The 21,608-nt window shown below is 34.1% G+C and overlaps 1 protein-coding gene across 1 annotated transcript in view; it reads right to left on the bottom strand.

Moving 5' to 3' along the window:
- Nucleotides 1-21,608, bottom strand: part of LOC108685427 (probable G-protein coupled receptor Mth-like 1) — a 158,646-nt gene that overhangs the window by 9,379 nt on the left and 127,659 nt on the right. Inside the window, exons 5-6 of the mRNA XM_018190205.1 lie at nt 15,689-15,873; nt 473-611 (exon numbers count right to left, since the gene is read on the bottom strand). Of these exons, the coding sequence (XP_018045694.1) occupies nt 473-611; nt 15,689-15,873 (324 nt within the window). The remainder of the gene's footprint in view (nt 1-472; nt 612-15,688; nt 15,874-21,608) is intronic.

The raw sequence follows: 21,608 nt of genomic DNA, 5'->3' as shown, positions 1-21,608 counted from the left end.
TATATATTAATATTATTATATATATTTTTTAAAGTTAATTTTAAAATTAATTTTACTTAATTAATATTACTAATATTGTTTACTAATATTGTTTAATATTGCTTAGAGTAAAATAATCCGTTGGTAAGAGAAAACATAATTACGCTGCAAGCATTGTTATATTGCCATATATTGTACGGGAAGATTGAATTTTGCATTGCAGAGAAATTTATTTATTAGCATACAAAAGCCTTTTGTGGCATAAATTAATATCCATACAAAAGAAAAAAAAAACTGTTATTCAGTACAATTTATCTAATGAGATCCGTTATTCATGAATAGAACACACACAAATGAGCGTGTTCGTTTAAAACAGTCAAAGTTAAAACATGATAAATTATTATTTCTACGAAAACAATACTGGAAAATGAATGAACAAGGTATATTGGGGTTCTTTTTTTTTTTAATTGCGACGAGGAGAATGTTTACTTACCTCTCGGTGGTGCTTTTCACGAATTCGCCTTTCCAGAGACCACACGTCAATTCGCGAGCAGTTACAGCGAAAAACATAAGATTTACAGCTAGAAGCACTCCGATCGGTCCAAAGAAATACGCCAGAATTTCCATGTCACCTGCAAGACAAACAGAATCTAAAATTCTGTAGAAGATAAAAAATCGCAGTCTGCTTAACAATCATATAATAATGATTATTTCACTCGTACGCAGTTATGTTATAATAAATAATTTATATCAGCAATGATTTGTGAGAAAATAATATGTATTATTTTTTTATCGTATTACACTGAGAAAAAAGCCTAGTAATAGCTATAAGCAAATGTATTTTATTTAACATATTGGTACAATATTTAATAAACATTACCAAACATAATAATAGTAATAGATTTGGTAATAATTATATTATTAAACATTTAGAAAAGTAAAATTAGCATTTAGTTGGTTCAATTAAACGCTAATATTTTAATTATATTAATTTAATATTTCATTGAAATTACCTTATCGAAGTATTTATTAATTATTTATTATCTACATAGAAAAGAATACTAAATTTTAATGAATATTTGTTTTAAAATATTCACTAAATGTAAACATATATTTATTTGACAAACCATTACTTGAATTTAACTATTATTTTTTATTGAGTAAATATTTATGTACTATTTATACTAAGTAAATATTTATTTAAATGTTTACTCAAAGAAATATGTATTGAGATTTAGCAAACTTTTCTTCAGTGTAACCTTGATTATTATTACTAAACTTTTTCTTCAGTGTAGTCTGAAAATTTCACGCGCAAACGTGGAGCCTACAATTCCTGTAAGTAATAATAATGCTGACGACGTTTACGCGATCAAAACAGTAGTAATGGGGTTCCCTAGAATTCATGTTTCACAGAGAAGGAACAAATGCCAATTTCTATTTTGGCTTCGCTAATGGCTCATCGACACGAAACAATCTTTGCACCTGGATTAATCATGTGAATTCTCATCCGTGGGACGACTCAGAGCCAGATCGATATATTTCCAGATTTTGAGCGGCGCAGATATGCGAATAGCTGTTTCGCGTTGCACATACAAACTGGTTCAATAATAAACGGCGCGATCAACTAAATGACCAGCGGGTTTATCCTCGCAATGTTTAATTCGGCGCATCTCCGATAATTCCGACAGAGGCTCGTGGCGTCTGTTCGAATGATGTACCATTCGTATCAGAAAAAAAAAACGCAACAAGATGCGAAAACGCTGATTTTCGCGTACTTATCAGCGAATCAGGAAATGAAAACTAATGAAAACTTCTTGATTCTTAACATTTTAACTGATTGCAAAATATCCCGTTCTTACACTGTTAGAAATGTTTTTAAATTTCATTAAATTTTAAATTACACAATTTGAACTTAATTTCATGACATTACATTATATTAAATTTAATATATTTATAACTAAAAAGTATACTTGTGTACATATACATAAAATTTAATGTATTTTTCATGAAAATTTATGAAATTTAATGTACTTTTCATAAAATTTTATTAAAAGTACATTAAATTTCATAAATTTAATGTACACGTTCATTACATTTAAATAATTACTGTAACTTAATTTTCATTTAAATCATTCATTACTTTTAATTTCGTTCACAAGCTCCATTTACATATAAAGGAAGCTCGTGGTTTTCTAACAGTGTATAAACTATAATTAATTAAAATCACTCACGTAATTCTTGAAATTACAAAATTTGAAATTACAAAATTCATTCTATGGAATTATAAAATTCTTATCTATCAAAGAGGAGAAACGCGAAGAGAGAGACGCATCTCGGAATGCGGAAGGCGGGTTTTCGTAATGCACGCGAGCGGAAATGGATGGATTTATGACAAACAAATAAATCGTACGGTGTCGACCTGTCGACAGACGCGGGTTTATTTTCTTGTCCGTATCGACGGGCGGCATGTTACGACGGAAAGAAAATAGGGACGTCGCGCCGGCCGGAAGTTCGTTTTCGAAGGAACGTTTAAATGTGCGACGCGTTTCCCTCATTTATTCTTAATTATTTATGACTCCAGGCGCGAGAACGGTAGTTCTCGCGATCGCAAACGATAATAACCAATGGGGCGAGACGCACTTTGTTTCCGTTATCCAATAATGTCCGATAGCCGATAAACTTTGCTGTAGCGTCATTGCACATTTGTCTCTCGTGAATAGCGTTGTTTACGCACTATCCGGCCGCACATATCTCAAGTGATTAAATTTTTTGCTCTTTTCGTAGTGTGTGTGCACCATTTCCGAAAAGGGACGTAATTATTCCCCACAATTGATCACAGGATTAATCCTTCGCCCGATTTTTAATTAAAAACTGTCGCAAAATAAATATACAATTATTATATTTTGTCTTTTTTTTTACGATTTTATGAGAATTAGATAAAATAACTAAAAAAAAAGACAAACATATTTAATTTAATATCATTTGAGGAACAGTGATCTCTTGTGGTACACTAGAAATTACAATTTGCTTTTGTGCAGGGATAGTTTCCAGAATTATTTACATTTATACAAACTCTTGTTGCTAAAAAGTATGCCAAGAATATATAGCTCGCAATCCTTTGAAATGCGTTTCGGAAGCGTTGTAACAATGCTAACAACCGCGACTTTTGTTTTCTCTTGTTGTCGCTTTCGTCTGTTATAATTCTCTCCTCTGTTCACCTATAAATCTTGCTATTTTTTAAGAGAAAATATTTTTTGTGAAATTATTAAGAGGTCTCCTATCGAGAAACGTTGTATTGTATATTTCACGCGATAAACCGGAGCCAGGTAATAATCGGGGGGATAAAAATAAAGTGGAAAATCCACCCGATTCACGAAGGGAGGTGGGCGAGCGCGTGCGATCGCACGATTGAACATGGTACATTTTGCACGAGGTTACAACAACGAGGGTATTCCGTTGCGATCACGCGACCGCCATGCCATCATGATCCCGTCGAAATTGCATCCGCGTGCGGGAAAGGGCGGTATGTGTTTAGCAGAAATCATGGTAAATCACGCGGAGCGTGCACTTACCCAGTCGCGAATCGGATCGGATCTGATCGGATCGGTTTCCTAGTTCCGACTGTTCCGAGTCTGGTGCAAGGCTGCGCGATTCCCTGAATTCCTGAGATATGCACGCGCTGGTACGCGCGCACACTCGGATTTCAAGTTCAAGATAGACATCCTTATCCCGTATCACATATGTATCAGTTAAATCCAAATATTTGCAATACGAATTCATATGCTGCTTTACAATCTCGTTTGCCATTGCGCGAATATACCACGTTCCAGTAGATATAATATATGGAGGAAAAGCCTCCTATTATGAGATACCGAGTTCATTTTAGGTAAATGTTAGAAGTCTATGAATTTAAACAGAATTAAAAAAAATAGATCATTTTGAAGGGAATTTAATAAGCTTTAATAAGATAATGTTATATACAATAAAATTTAATTCAAATTTTATTTTTTTTGAAAATTAAAGAAATGTAAAAAGTAAGCAAATCGCAAAGTAAAAAAATTGCGCTCCTATATATATATAAGATGCTCCGAGAAATCGATAGTAAAACGTAAAGTGTATCAGTATTGCATCTAAAAAAACTTTATTTAATGTTTCTTAAATACAAACAAACGCAGTCAGGGTGCACGGAAAATAAGTATGCGATACATAATTAATTAATACTAGAACTTGTCTTCAGATAGTTGAAATCAAGTATTGCAGAAATAGGCATTCGACGTTCATTCCGATTGTCCTTTTTAATATTGTATAATAACATTTATACTTAAGCAACGATTTTTACATGAGAATTATGACATGAGAGCATGGGTTATTTCATATTAAAAATACTCTGGGTCTCTCATATTACGATTTCCACGACTTACGGTTTTGCGATCATCAAATCTAACTTCTGTAATTAAGCAATTTAATTATTATAATTTTAAGTATTATTCTAATAATACGAATTTTTCTATTAGTACGAAACTATCTTATTCTATCACTACATGAAGAATTTGTTGTCAAATATCTATTTATTAAATAATGAATAATGTTTAAAGGCTCATCTCAATGAAACTTCAAGATATTCAAATTCTACAATCTTTTTTTACGACAACAAGCATGATTTAATAATAAATTTTCTAAACATTTTTCAATCCAAAAGCAATAAATTCATGGTGGAATCATGAATAAATAGTGTCTATTAGTTTAGCAGAAATGCTATCTCATAATAGGGAGCTTTCTTTTATTTATATAATGTAAGATCAGAAGTAAACGCGATAATTTAAAGCAAAGTTAATTTCATTTGGTAAAAGTGTTTACAAAATTGTGATTTTATATGTAAATAGCATAAAGAGAAAATAATGATCTAATAATATTCCATTATTTTCATGCACATTTAATATTGGAAATGAAATATTTCTAAAGTACAGCATAAAATTTAATTATATTATTTGACTTTATATTACACTGACTATATTATCCTACAAAACATATAAATAATGCATGGAAAATATATGCAATCACATATGATCTTATAATTGAGTTTATGTAGCTGTGTTGTGCAGGAGATTAATTTACATATTATTATCCTGTTTCCAGTTTATATATGAAATAATAAAATATATATTTACACCTCTCTCTCTCTCTCTCTCTCTCTCTCTCTCTCTCTCTCTCTCCCACGCAATGCAAATCATTAAAATGTATTGATTGATAATTTACCAGTATTTGAACCAGTATTACAATCAATCAAAATGTAACAGAGTTATTATAAAATATTGAACATTGCTTATTAAATTACAGAAGAATTTTAATGGCAGTAAAAATAGGATTTATGTGCAAAGTCCGCTATTTCGATCTTCGGTAATTTAGTGATCGAAACCCTGATCGCTTTTATCGGGGTGATTCGCTCCCTCGCAGCCAACCGGACCCAACGACTTTTCCAACCCCATAACTACGGATGCAATCTGCCAGAAACAGACTTCCACGAGAACTCCTCCCGTAGCCACTTATCGGCTACAGGAAGGCATCTGCGCGTCCGCAAACAAATCCATAAATAAAATTCTTAACGGACTAAAAAGCTTCGCAAATATCGTACACACCCTTCACAGATATTAAATTGCGAGACTGATAATAGAGATTTTTTTTGATATCCAATAGAGATTTTTTTTAGAGAAAACTTTCTTAAGAGCGATGGAAGTTATGACAAAAATGTGAAACGAGTATATAACACCTCAAATTGATCGATTACGACAATCGAGAAATTCCATTATTTTTTTCGAAGCTGGATCTTCGCCCAATAGAGTCGTGAAGAACAGAAATAAAGTGTCGGAGCAACGACCCCAGAAATTCCTGTAAAAGTTGTACTTATGGTATATAAAGACCACGAAATCATTAATATCCTACATTTTTCAGGTGACCCGTTAAAAAATTCAAGCGAAAATATTTGTCATGGAGTTCCACACATTCGCGAGATTAAATCTAATGTGATTTAGATGGCGCGCATAAGCTTCACATTATTTTACGCTTGATATTTAAGAGGAGGCTTAAACTCTAAAGTTATGTGGCAATGTTGACTTCATAAAAATAAACTGGACAATTGCATATCATACACAAATTCATTTCTCTTTTGTTTTAGCTCGTTCATTATTATAGGCGGATCAATAGTGATCTGCCATCAACGAATCAACGAATTATGATGTTTGGAATTAATAATTTTTACAATTACATTAAATTTAATTAGTAAAATTTTTATTTTAGCAGAGAATATAATGACAACTTTCGATTGACTTCGATCACACAGAAGTAATATAATAATCTATCTAAAAATCTATATATCTATAATACATATAAATGATATTTATGTCCATTATAAAAATATAAAAATTTACAATAATTTCTCTAAAAATGACAATCGATTTATTTTTTAAATAAAAATCAAATCATCATACGCGTCGCGTCGAAAAGTTGTTCCATCGCGAATTCGTGTCCAAAAATTGTGTACACGATACGCAGTAATGAATAGATGGTGCACACAAAACAATGTAACGCATATTTTTTTAATGCATGCGGACATATCGAATCAGCGAACCTTAAACGCTTAACGGTACGCAATAAAATGATACGCAAATATCCCCAATGTTTTCTTTACTGATACTTGTTAAAACATTTTTAGATGAGCGGAAATATATAAAAAAACAAGTAGTGTCGTGCAATTCTAATAAACACAACAATAGTCGTATAAATACGATGTGTGGCTTATATCAGATATAGCAAAATAAAATAAAATTGACAGAAAATTAGACAGGTAGCGAATTGCGGCGAAACTGAACGATCGAATACAGATTTGCATTGTTCGGAATAACCGTTACTCAAGCTCCGTAAACTTTTTATCGACGAGCACTGATCGTTCTGCAAGCCAACAGGCATATCGCGTAGAGTCAGAATGTATTGAAATATCCTGACATTCCATTGATGTTTGCAATGTACACTTTGCTCTCGATTCAACGTTTTATTTTATTATGGGATTAAAAGGTTTATTTCACTTATTATTATTAATTTATCAAAACATTGTAAATTTCAATTAAATACAAATTTGAATAGAATATAATAATTTTATTGAACTCCAAACAATAAAAGAAGAATAAAAGTATAGAAAGATGCACATCAAAAGATGAGATCAGCAATAATGCTGTTTATAAATCTAAATTTATAAATCTAATTTTAATAATAATAATACAAATTTGTGCAAAAGTAATTTATTTTTAGCACATGATATCGGCTATTAAACTTCAAGTTCTTTAAATTAGATTTAAATCTCTCTAATCGACCAGATCTGCCTCGGTTGTTGCGGATAATCAACCCTTCGCTAATTGTTACGCAATTCTCGGAGCTTCCGCCGCCAGCTGGAATAATCGTAGTTTTTTACCTCTTGCTGGTCGGAGAACCTCCCGGTTCCTTGCTTTCCACGAGAGCTCAACGTCAAACTTTAGCAGCTCGTCATGAAACTTTCGGAACATCGTGTAGCAGGTCCTGTTCAGATAACCGAGGTAACTTGCATCCCGATGTCCGCCGGGAAGGCACGGAATATTAAACGAATGCAGAGAAGTGAACTTGTATTTCAGGCTTCTTCTCGATGTCTTTCTCATTCGGCTGCTCATCAAGGCAGCGTCTCAAAATGCAACGTACGTATAGCCGCGACGCCAAATTCCTTAACTTTATCGAAACTGGTCCTGCAACGGGATCGGACGACGTCTTGTTACGCGCTGTCTCACACCAGACAGTGAAAAAGTTTTTCCATCAGACATGCTGGACATCGCGCGAACTACTGAGAAAGAATTATATTGAAATGGAGAACGCATCAAGAAGTCATTGGCTCCTCTGTGAAAGAAATGTAATAATGTGCGCGTAGCACATTTCACGAAAGATTAGAATATCAATGCAGCAGAAATGTAAACTCGCGAGATTCTGAAAAGGAAATGTAAAGACTTTGAAAAAGAATTAATACTAGTAATGAAATTAAAAGAAATGAAAACCTATTTTTCATCAAAGCGGATCTTAGTGTTTAAATATTTTAGAATGCATTTATATACATATATTCTGAAATCTTTTTCGGTCTTCAAGCAATCATGAACAGAATTAGAATAGTGTAATATCACATGTTAAATTAATATAATAATTCTTTTATTCTAATAAGCATCTTAGAAAGATATTAATAATTTGATGTTAATCTAAGCATCTTAAGAATTGTAAATAATTTAACTTATGAAAAATATTGCCTCAGCCAAAATTTGAATCCTACCATTTTTTTAGCATTAAAAATTATGAAATTACTTATCAATTTAATATGACATTAAATATGACTACTCGAGTTCTGTTCATCTTTGTATTTTAGACCGAAAAAGATTGTGGTTTGTAGAATTGGATATGTACATATTATATAACTACGCTTTGAAATATTTAAGCACTAAAATCCGCTTTAACCGAAAATAGGTTTATTCCACTTAACTTAATTTATTCTCGTTGGTCTAATATAGGAATTATAATTGTTGAATGTTATTCATAATAATTATGTTGAATTTCTCTTCAGAATATATAGTAGCAAGATCGATTCAAATGATAATACGTATTGAAGAAAACTAGCTTTTTTCTTTCGAAACCTTAAAAGCTAATGAAAGATTTATTCCAATGTCGGACTACATTCGCTCGTCTCGATCGAACGATTGACGCGTAAAAACAAGCCCAGGCTGCATCTTCAGCTTGTGCATCTTGCTCAAGACTGTCGGGCGGCATAAGAATACGCGAGGATGCACCATAAAAGAGGAGATAAAGGCTTTACGAGCAAAAAAGGGGATAAACCGCGGCGGGACCGGCTTTCGAATCTTGCGGCCGCGAGAGATCGCCGTCTATATTTGCTGGGTCTGGCAGGTCGCCAACAATAGCTGTTTCGCACGAGTTATATCTCACTCCCATGGCAACCCGTAACAAACATAAATGAATTATGTCCACGCGTGCCGTTCGATACTTTACGAGAGGCACCTCTGTCACGATCAAATCCGATTAGTTCGTCGCCGAAAGTGTTAGGTGTTAAATCAATCGTGAGAAGCGGCGCCGCGCAACTTTACGCTCATTTTTATCGTCTCGTCTGGTTTTTTTTTCATTTCGATGTTTTCCGCTTTTGCACTGTAGCTCCGATTTATGCACGACGGGCTATTAATCACAGCTAGTTTCTCGGAGTCAAAACGGAGTTGACCGCTTCTATCTAGTTCACAAACGAAAGATGTTACACATCGGCGATGTTTTCATCGGGTATTTTTTTTTTGGAATGTATAACATATAATAATTTGAAAGACGCAGTAAACGACTTAATACAATAAAATATTATTGTACTTAATACAATAAAAATATTACAATAAAATATATCCTGTGTATCTAAATTTCCAATTCATTGCGTTCTCTTAAGCTCGAATAATAAATGAAATTGCGTGATAAATAAAGAAGGATTTGAAAATAGGATTTATACGGGATGCTTTGGCGGCTCTTCAGCATCCGATAATTCCCTCTGCATTTCATTACCATTCCGATTATTCTAATCGCCACTATGTACGATCATCCCTTTTTCGTTTTCCTCCCATTCAGTAATCGTATTAAGAAGAAGCATAACGAAACGTGTGTTTAATGAATGTGCGATTCTATGAATATAAGAGCAAAACTGTAACTTGACACACATTCTAAATAATGTTTTAATTTATGGATTGTTGATTATACATATAGGTAATATATATTTTTCAAAAAATAAATCATCTATATAAAGCTGTAAAATATTTATAAAAAATAGAATTTAATTTATTTGTTATTCTAAAAACACTGTGAAAAATATATTCTTTTTTGTAGGAACGCTTTTAGAGTCGTCGATACGTACTTTCTCATATATATTCATGTATGTGCGCGAAAAGCGAGGAGAGTTCCATGAATTTCACATGGTAATTTTGCTTTGGCTGCGACCGGGTTATCAGAATAACCTTGAATTCTCGGGTGACAGTTATATCAAACTGATGATAGTAATAACGATAATAAATACACATATTCCGTTATTTACTCTAATTTCACAAAAGTGATTCTATTGCTAAATCAGTAATACATAAAAATATAAGACTCCTTTTATAAGATTTACGTTACTCGTACTTCATCCCTTTAATCCACTTACCATCCACAAAGATAGAAATATTATTATATATTGAATTAAATTATGCGGTCTTGACCTTTTTCTAACTATAAATATATTATATCTAAATATTTCATTAATTCGGAGATGGATTTTTATGGCAAAAGTTGCTACATATGACAATTAAAATTAGTTTATGATATATACTACTCAAGAGATAATATCTAAGATTCATTTCACCAACTATAAATTCCTTATAATTCCTTAGTTTTTATCGTTAATTGTTATTCGCTTACACACACAGACTATGTCTAAATTTTCATAAAGGTGATTTTATACGGTCAATAATATTGTTAGTATTAATAAATATTAATGTTACTAATCGTGTATGGTTAATATTGGTGGATTGATATATAGAATACTGTCAGTGATTTTGATTTTAATTCTCGAACATTAGTATCGCTTTATTAGGATTCATGTCATAATATATATTATAGTATAATAGATAATATAAACTAAAGTGAAATATTGTTAATAATACTGATTCGGTAAAGTAAAAATACTAAAAATATTTATTGATGCATACTGTCAGTATTACTGATTCAATATTACTGATCAGTATTATTAAGCGTGTAGAAGTTATCTTTAAAAAAACAAAGGAATTAATTCAAATCAACTCTTTATGGATCTTTTTAATGTTATCGAGGATACTTAAAGATGTCATTATCGTTCGTTTCAATGTTAAATATATGTCAAGAAACAAAGGATATAAACGCAAAATAGGGAACAGTCTCAGGGCCCATTTAAACGTGCATACACGCATTCCTATTAGCACGGGCCGTATAATCGGGCTCCGAGGCAGAGGGAACGAGGGTTTCGGCCGTTTCGCACGACGACGGGGTTGGACTAGCTGGCGCCAGGTTTATCTCTCTACCCTATCGTTTCAGCCTGTGCCGTTATAGAGTGCCGTTATAGCGTGGGTGAGGGAGAAAAGGTTCGCTGCCTGGTTGTGGCGCAGGCACCCTTCGTCTCCTGCAGGAGCATTGTGTCAGGGAAAACAACTCGTGATGGTTCCGACATAGTCTCTCTATTATTCCGATTCGGAACGGATAGAACAGTTTTGCCCCTCCAGGTGTAGCTTTTGTGCGCGCATAGATATCCTTGACAAAAGAAGGTGAGATCGCACGGTGAAAGAAGGTTGAAATCCTTTTCTCTCTTTCTCTCATCATTTTGAGACATTTGGAGCTTTCTAGAAATAAGTAAAATTGAATATTTGGAAAAGAGAAGAAAGAGATCACGTTATATGATCAATATTGATGAATTACAATTGATTCATACAAACATTCGTGCTCATTTTCTGAAATTTTTGAATAAAAATTTTGGAAACAAAAACAATGTGATAAATGATACGTAGATAATGATTTTGATTTATAGATTTAGAAGTGTCAACGCGATTTATTTTCCGGATTTATTTTTCGAAAGATTACGGATATATAATCTCACAATTACAATTCGTACCGATATAGAATAAATCAATTAAGAGAAATAAATCTATTTTCGATCAAAGCGGATCTTAATATTTCAGAGTGAATTTATATTACATATATCCAATTCTATAAACTGCGCGTCGAAATCTTTTACGGTCTTGAAACGCAATTATAAACAGAAATAAAGTTGTAATATCATATATTAAATTGACAAGCAATCAAATGCTATCCTTATTAGCTTGTTAACTTAATATATGATATTACTATTTTACTCATGATTGCATTTTAAGATTGAAAAAGATTTCGGCGCACTATTTGCAGAATTATATGATATGTATATAAAATAAATTTGATATATTTCATGAAGCACTAATTTTAAGATCCGTTTTAACAAAAAATAAATTTATTTCTCTTAATCAATATAATCTTATGACATTTTTATTGCAGTTTCATTGCTATTTTATAACCAATTTCGCAGAATTTATCAAATCATTGAAATACCACGTGCATCGCGCGCGTACAATCAGGAAGCGCCGATAATTATTATCTCTGTCGGCTCTTTGATTTTTTTTTTCCAATGGGAAAAAATCGATCTTCCCACACGCGGGCGATCGTGGTCGAGGAATGCGGCGACGAGGTAGATTGGTTGTTTGTAATTGCAATCTCTGGCTGCGACTGGGATGGGCCTGCGGATTCGGCACGTAAAAAGTGAGCGTTAATCAGCGGAATGCGAGCGGCGTGGATCGCGGCCTGACGTAATTAATACGCCGGCGAGCGGCGTGTTTGCAGTGCGCATCTATAGATGAACTTTAGGACGCGAACCGTTACGCGATGGGATTGTGGGATGTGAATTACGCAGGGAAACGGGTCATTAAATGGCCGGGCACAACAATTCGTAGTCTGACGCAACGAATAGAGATGCCCCCCTCGTCGCCGTTACGATGTTGAATCTTAGGGTAAGGTCGCCTATTGTGGGATAGATTCCCAATATGAGATAGCGGGATTTCTGCTAAACTAATAAGCGCATGTTGTTGATTTTATTATGAACTTATTACTCATAGAGTGAAACATATTTAATAGAAAACTCATTATTAAATCATGCGTGTAGTTGTTGTGAAAAAAAATTCTTGAAATTGGATGTTGTCGAATTTTATTGAGGTTAATCTTCAAACCTTGTTTTATTATATAATAAATAAATATTTGATAATAAAGTCTGCATGCAGTGATAGAGTAAGATCGTATTAATAGGAAAACACGTGATATAATGATTTGTTTTAACTGTAAAGATTAGATTTGATCATGAAACAAGGCATAGAAGTCATGAGATACTTAGGATATTCTTAGTTAATATGAGAGCATTTAAACAATTTAATATCTCAAAGCATACTATTGAACGAAATATTAAAAATGATGATTCTATTGTTAAGATTACTTACACACACATATCAAAAAATTATATAATTATTATGTATGACATTCTTGTTCCTACTTGTATAATATAATAAAAGCGTGTATAAAAAACCTTACCTTTTTCCTTAATTTCTAGTTATGAGATACCTTAATTAGTTATCTCATACAAGAAAACCCTTGTATCTCATTAGGAAACAATTTTTTTGAATGAGCAAAATCGGCACTTTCGATAAAAAAATTTCACATACAATAAAGCTACTATAGCTACTATCGGTCACTAACTTTTGGTGATAAATCTTGAATACATTTCCCATAAAATTGACACGAAAATAGGAATTAAGATAAGAAGGAATTACGAAGGAGAAAGATTGCAAATTAAGTAAATTACAAGTCTTTAAAAAAAGGTATCTCATATTAGGCGACTTTATCCTATTATCTCTGTTCGACCCGCGAGAGATTCGCAGGGAGATCCGCAAGCAGGCCACGTCTGTCGGTTATTATTGGGGATCCGGGGTATTAAAGGCGCTTCGGGGCGAGGTATCGATCTTTGGTCGCCCTTTACGTTATACTTAAATACAATATTTCGGCCGACGCGTAATCCGCTTACGAAAGTATCCGCGCTCGTTAATGCGCCACGCAGAAGCCGACACAACGGCCGCCATTCTGTTCCTTATTGTAATCGATTATTTGTACGCATGGATAATTATATACCCATTCAGAGGGAGAAATCGTATGAGAATATATACGGTTTGTACGTATTGCGTAATATTTCAGGGAGCGTGTAATCCTCTTGCGCGAGTCGAGTGGCAGTCTCACTCAACTGTACTAATGATGTATTAATGCATATATTTATATAAATGGAAGCACCTACCGTTTTCATGTATTCTTTACACATGTATTTCGTATATAAAAGCTCAAATACGCATGTATTCAAATAACTTTTTTGAGCCATGGATTTCTCCGTCAATCTGAACCTAGTTTGTTCACTGCAAAAATACCAATTTTCCGATACTTTCAATAGTTATTTATCCGCGGAGAATAAAAATAAAGATTTTAAAACAACTAAAATTCAATAAGAAAAAAAAAAAGAAATCTTTCGAGATAATCACTGATTTATGCGTGCGTAACAACAATTACATTCGCGACGTCATTTTATTTTTTTGGTCGCGTCGGTGTCGAATGATGGTACTTCATTAGCAATTAATTCGACACGACCGATCGATTAACAAAACCAATTTAATCGGCACTGTGAGAGCGCGGATGACCAGTTCTATTAATTGGCAGAATAATCGGATCACAAGGGATTGTCGGATAACGGTCTGTTCGCAACGTATTACTTTCGATAATAAGCTCCATTATTGTCTGTCAAATCGATATCTTATTACTAAAATGATTTTAGTTTCAAGCACCTATATTTTGTTTTTTAGATTAAAATTTTTTAGATTAAAATTGTAAGAAAAAAAAGATGAGATACGTGTATTTAAATTTTCAGAAAGACGAAGAATTTTTCAATTTTTAACTCTGCATATGTTTCATTAAAATACATTAAATGAAATAACTCGATCGGTATTGTATATCCGAGAAGATAAACTAAAACGAATAAAATAAAATAAGTAAAAATAGATAATATTAATCGCCGTAATAATATTAAAGATAGCTGATCTTAATAAATCGATTGACAAGCAATCTTGTAATCTCCCTCCTGGGTGATTAATATCGGTTTTAATTGCAGCAAGGAAATTAATTAATTCACAAGGATGAAGCACATTCTATGCGTTGATATTAATTGTCAAGCAAATGATCGATTATGTGGCTTGGTTGAATCATTTATTGATAACAAGAATAGTAAAGGCTTCCCTATGGTGTGGAGCTAGTCTGAAGGGAAACGAATGCATCACAGTTATTAATTACTGACGTAGTTGTAAATAATTCCCATTAGATCGATCGATCGTTTTGAATTGCAAGAATAGTGCATTTCGGTGTCTATAATAATGCATTATTGCGGACACGATATCGTCGAAAGGGAGTCTGGATTATAGCTATACGCCAAGTTTAATTAGAGCAATGATCTAGCTCGAACTATACATATATATCGTCCGACAAGTAATTCGTCCCCAATTGCATCATTACGCTCGCCGTGTAACAAACACATAGCTCTATTTAATTGAGATGTGCGCTAGTTTATATGGTACATATCGGCCGTCTGTTTCATATCGCGTTGCTAACGACGAAACTCCAGTCGCGAAATGTGAGCCCCTTGACAGGGAAAACTAATATCCTTTGTTAGAAATAAATCTACTCGCTTTACATTGACCTGACTAAAAGCTTTCTCGTTACCATAGTTTCACTAAAATCTGTATTGAATCTAAAAAACCATTTGCTATTTAAAAATCAAGTTAATAATCTACTTTAGAATTCGTGATATTTTTTTATTAAATTAGATGGGGCTGCATTTAAAGTAATTCCTTATTATTTCAGGAGATGCAAATCTGACGGGATCTGATAATATGGCGAGGCGAACTAGAAGGAACGGATGGATGGAGCAAGTTCACGCGTCCATAAGATAGTTCACGCAGAAATGACGAGGGGTTCAATGGACGAGGTAAGAACTTACCGTAGAACCAACATTGCTTCTCGCCGAAGCGAGGCCTCAGAAATGTGTACTGTGGTTGAGGCGGTAGATGATCCAGAAGCGCAGCCAAACCGGCGACAAGGAAGGGCCCACCCCAAGCGTAGCAGGCATAGACTCTGAGCCTAAGGGTTTCTTGACCTTTTTCCAAACTCACTGGTCGCAAATCCCTGAAAGCAACAAAAAGCGAGGGCTCAGTCAGTAAAGAGCATGGCGATTGCGAAGAGAATACGCGGCATTGTGAGAAATGTAGGGAAATAAAATATCGAGACGGTCACGGGTATCCGCTCTTTTCCTATTCCACATTTCCTCTCGAACTATAGCGAATGAATGGAGAACGAAAAAGCCATTCAAGAACGCGTTTCTTTTTCTTCTGGCCATGACAAAGAAATAATTATAGCCTCGGAAATAATTATTTCTATCGTAAGGAAGTAGCAGATACGACAATGTAACAACACAATAAACATATTTATTATAGATTATTGTTGTCATTGATTGATCTTCTGTTTATTATTAAAACGAAACTGCGTGAGAACTCGGCACGTTTACTCGTAATGTACTAAATTGTAAAGCTTTGTCATTGTCCGGCTAGTTTAATATCGCCATAATGACATTCATGGCAGGGAGATGAAGTTAGGGCTTGATACGTGAGGGGTTTAGTTATCCATAAATCGTACCCTAATGCAAATGTCGATTAGCGCAAAGAGAAGTTGCGAATTACAGTAGCGAAAAAGTTAATTCAAAAGTTAAGTCAAGAAGAAAAGATTTAGAATATTACAATAATCATAAATTACTTTTGTTAGGCTTGATAAATAAAAAAACTGATTCAAATGTAAGTAGATTTTTTATAATTTTTTTATCCATCTCAAAATTGCAATCATACTACAATATATGATAAAAACAATTATTTATCAATATAAAAAAAAATATTACGTTTATAATGAAATTGTTGTGTCATAATTTCCTAAAATTGTAATTAAGAAATTTTTATTAGAAATATACATGTATATGTATTGAAAAATGAATAAACATGTATCATATCTTGGATGCAATATATTACAAAAATTTAGAAAATGTATATCCCGCAATATTTCCATTCTTCCGGACTTTTCTGTAGTGAACTCATTTTATAATGTATCCTCTTGTTAGCGTAATTCTTTTAATGTAGGTAATTTTATATAATTTGCGCGATTCATGTAGAGAATAAAAATACACTAACATCAGTAAAAGCTTTCTAACTAAGTGACATGAGTTGGTGCAGACAGACATTTTCATTTAAATATTCTCTTTGTATATCCGCTCTCTGAATCAACCCATTATATAAATTTTTACTAAAGTTAATCCGTACATACATTCATTAAAATATATGTATAGAGGGGAGAAGAGAAAAAGAAAAAAGATGCCATCGCAATGAGCGTGAAAGTAAAAATTTAAACAATTTTTGGGAACTCTCAGTCGCGTTTTTGCACATCAAATAATTTCGTAGTTCACAAATAATGAAGTACCTGCGTGCACTAATCAACGTTAATAACCAACGTTACATATTATTAGGTTTTATATTTATTTACATTTATCAAATGAGCATTGTTGTTACCATGCAACGTTAAATAATAGAGTTTGTAATTACATGAAAAGATATCATAATAATCTCAAATAACGTTGTAAATATTAATGGAGGTCTGAATGCGTAATTTATAATTATAGTAACTATGTGTGCAGTACTATATATATTTTTCCCAGTATTATATATATTATATATTAAAATTTTACATATATCTCTCGAGTATATTACTGTCAGTCTATAAATTCTTCGATAAGTTCAAATTGATCTTTACTCAACTAAAAAATAATCTTGGAGCAAATTAATTCTACAGAAGCTTAACTTAAGATAATAATTTCGAAGTTGTTTAACATTGAAAGGTAAATAGCGAAAAGACGTAGTATCCATTTAAGTTTTTATCGAGAAAAATCTACCGAGATGCGGTCGTAAGATGAAAGCAACGTGCGACGATAGTTCTCTCGTGGATACTTCCCTTGATTAAGTTACACAAAGCACCTGTCAGGCAACTATCTCGAAAGTTTGTTTTACTCGACGTTCTCCTCCAGGACGCGTTCCGACGTGGTGGAGATGTCCGGGATGCACGAGAGATTTAGCGAAAGCATTCCGCTGAGAATGAGAGAGGAATGGCGGATAGATGGGCGCGAGTGGATATCTCAAGATACTAATTTCGTGGTGCCTACGCCTCATTTCCGGCGTCGCTAATTAGGCGTCATCATTGCCGGCATACGTCGTGTTTCTCCCAGTCTCTCTCTTTCGTTTCGTCTTTCTCTCTCATCTTCTTCCTCGTCTGTCTCAAGATAAGAGAGCAGTTCAGAGAGACGGAAAGGAGACGGTAAAACATTCGCGCGTGAGCGACCGCGACGTCTCGCTTCGACGTCGGCACGGCGGCGCCACGATAATTCTCCACCCCACTTCCTGGTGGAAATCGAGCCAAAAAGACATTCTAGCTCCGGTACGGAATCGGACGTTAAATATTGTTGCAGTTGGAAAAATCAGCGGACACCTGCCGTTTGCGACACGCGTGAGTGCGCGTAGCAGTGTTTCGTCGTTAAATCGAGCATGGACGAATCTCTTATCGACGAACACACCAGGGTTGCCATAATCTCTCATCCTAAAATTTCATAAATTTTCTCTGATTCCCAGACAAAATTTCATGATTTTCTCTAATACCTTTAATAATATTTTGAAAATTTTTTGTAATTACATCCTGATTTGGAAATCGTTAAATATTATATTGAGAGAGCAATTTAATATAGCAATGTAACTATTAACATTATCGATATCGTTTCCATTTAATTGTTAAGTTGATAATATTCCAAAAATTGCGTTGGTATAATATATGCATATTAAATTTTTTTAAAGCCAAGAATTTTAATTTTCTAGAAAATTGTACAAAATTCCTAGATTTTTCTCTGATTTCCAGTTTTGTGACAACCCTATTGTAGACACAATTATATAAACAACAGTGGCATGTCATTTCTCGTGATAAAGAGACGATTCGTTTACACATTTTTTTTTTTTTTCGAGACTTTTGATGTGGTATGAGTATAGGTCTCGAGCGTATAATATATGTTGTATTTTTGCAATATAACAAATCTCTCTACGAAGAGAGAAGTTTCATTTAAACGGAAAACGTACTTTCAGAGATGTGCATTGCGTAATGGTGTCTCGTGCTTGACTGGCGAAAGAGTTCCGAGATGCATGCATAGAGGTTGCAAAGCCGAGATAACGAAGTCTGTTATTAAATAGACGTCAGGTGGCCATTGTTAATCTTTTGATCCTCCGTAACAGCTATTGTGGACTCCACACGAGGATCATGTTATGAGCTTTTTTTCCTTTAAATATTACTTCCTCCTCGTAATACGGAAGCAGACGACAGCCGAAATATAATAACATTTCCTCTTGTAGATTATTATATATCGCAAATGTCGCGCATTGCGGCCACGTATTCAAGATTTATTTTAAAATAACGCTCAAGTTTCACGATATCCAAGAAATAGTAACTCGAAGACATATACGACTTTAATAGCGTAGCTACATAAATCTCGGGCATGCTGTCGTAAATCTAACGTCCACAATGTGAATTTCTTCTTTTCTCTGTTCTAACGCTAAAGTTTATAACGCTTTGATCTTTTTTTTTTGCTTCTCAAATAGTTCGGTAGAGACAAATCGCTGCAGAAGATGATATTAAAGGTGTGTGAGGAACATCGAAACATTTATTAATACATAAACAAGACAGTTTGCCGACGAATAGATGACTTCGTTAGAATCTTCGCCGCCTGGCTCATGTGTTCGAAGCTCATATTTTATCACTCCCCCGCGCTATCTTTCCGAGACTTTAAACGGCGCGGATGTAATGTCGGCGTGCTGTCTCGTTGGCCGTAGAAGGTAAGAGCTCTGTATTTATTTCTCCGATATGGTAATTATACGGACGGCAATTAGCGGCAGTGTCGGCCGTTAGAGTGCGAGACTCGGCGGAGAGCACCGTCTCGTAGAGGATAACGTATAACGAGGAGAGCTCGTTATATGGAAACAAGATGGACACAAAGATATTATTTATTACGCCCACGTTCTTCACATTAGGAAACAGTCTCGTGGTTTTGAGCGCTAAGCGCACATTTTATTAGGGAAAATGTTTGTTAAAGTACGAATTATTTATACAGATAGTTTACGCTGACAAAGTAGCATTTAATTGCCACAGAATTTCTGTAGGAGAACGTTTCTCTTTCGTTGTTGCGTTAAATTGCAGGCATATAAAATATTAGGTATGTAAAATTTATATCGTAACATAATACACGTGATTACGATTTCGGGCTTTTAAACAAATTTGAAAATTTCTTATTGCGCACTGAGAAAAAATATTCTAAATTTTAATATTTATCTAAACAGTGTCAACTAAATACTTACAGTATTTACTCGATAAAAAGGAATAATAGTTAAGTCAAATGGTTTTTGTATTGCTAAATAAATATATCTTTATATTTAATAAGTGTTTAATTAATTATACTATTCAAACAAATGATTTATTAAAATTTAGTATATTTTTTCAGTGTACTTTTTGGAAATCTTTAGGTAAATCTAAAATTATTTCGAAACTTATCTGCGTACAAGCATACAGCGTGCTCGAGTAATTTGCATTACGCGACTTCTACGTTCACGCGAATCCTGTCGAGCAGTTCCAAGCGAAGCAGGATTACGCCAGAAACTTTTCCAAAGCGCATCAAAAATGATTATCGACAACGCCCTCGGGAACGTCTTTCGAGCACCCGTAAATTCCTTCGAAAAACGATAGCAGCAGAACGAACTTTGTCATTCGAGACGTATGGAAAGTAAGTTTACACTTTATTGAAAAGTTTCGAGGGCTCTCAAGCGCGCGGAAACTTCTCGTCGAGACGCGAAAATGTTCAACTCGACGGTTCCTTCACCCTTCATTCATCGTCAATTGAGACATCCATCTATCCTTTGTTCCTCCCCTCCAAACCCCCCACCCCATCCCTTTCATTATTCTCGACCTGTTTACGCGTTCTACTGAATCTGAAGATCAATCGATCGATTTCTCCTTCTATGTATCTATCTATCTATCTATCTATCTATTTGTCACAGCCTCCGCAATGTATCGGCACATCTCATTCTAACACAGATCGAGAAACGATACAATCTAATAGACTATAAATTGCAACGGCTTATGGGAATTACCCAATGAATAATTCATGCAAATCTATGCGAAGTTCTCGATAAACGTATCTGATCTATATTTGGGTCGCATTACGACATATTAATTACTTTGCGATGTAAATTTTATATACTGCATGTAATTTAATGCAACAATTAATTGAGAGCAACGTCCTTCTACAGAAATTCCGTAGCAATTAAACGTTATTCTCGCAATTCCTAATTAACTAGAAATACGTAATTATTGGTAATTTATTCATTACGTCAATATTTACACTGCCATATACGCGATTATTTGCGTAATTAAGGTTTTATCGCGCGCGTGAAGAATATCACATATTTACGATTGATCCAGTTTCCAGAGGCAATCGAAAATTAGGGACAATTTCATCGTTGATTAACATCGTCTCTGATACTTAAACATATGAGATAGTGTGAAACGATAATGTATTAGACCGATTAGGATGGGTAAGAGAACAAGGATCTGAGAACGCGACCTTAATTAACGATAATCAATTACGAAATATTGCCTCTCACGTACCTACGAACACTTGGCCGAATCGGTTATGTCCGTTACGAGAATGCAATTCTCGTGTCGAAGGTGCGAATCGAGGTGCGAACGCTCATTGCGCGAAACACAAAGCGCGATTCTCCTCCCTTTGGTTTCCGGGG

Source organism: Atta colombica, unplaced genomic scaffold (assembly GCF_001594045.1).
Source record: "Atta colombica isolate Treedump-2 unplaced genomic scaffold, Acol1.0 scaffold153, whole genome shotgun sequence".
Taxonomy (NCBI): Eukaryota; Metazoa; Arthropoda; class Insecta; order Hymenoptera; family Formicidae; genus Atta; species Atta colombica.
The sequence above is the reverse complement of the archived record's forward strand: the minus strand, read 5'-3'. Positions and strand labels throughout refer to the sequence as shown.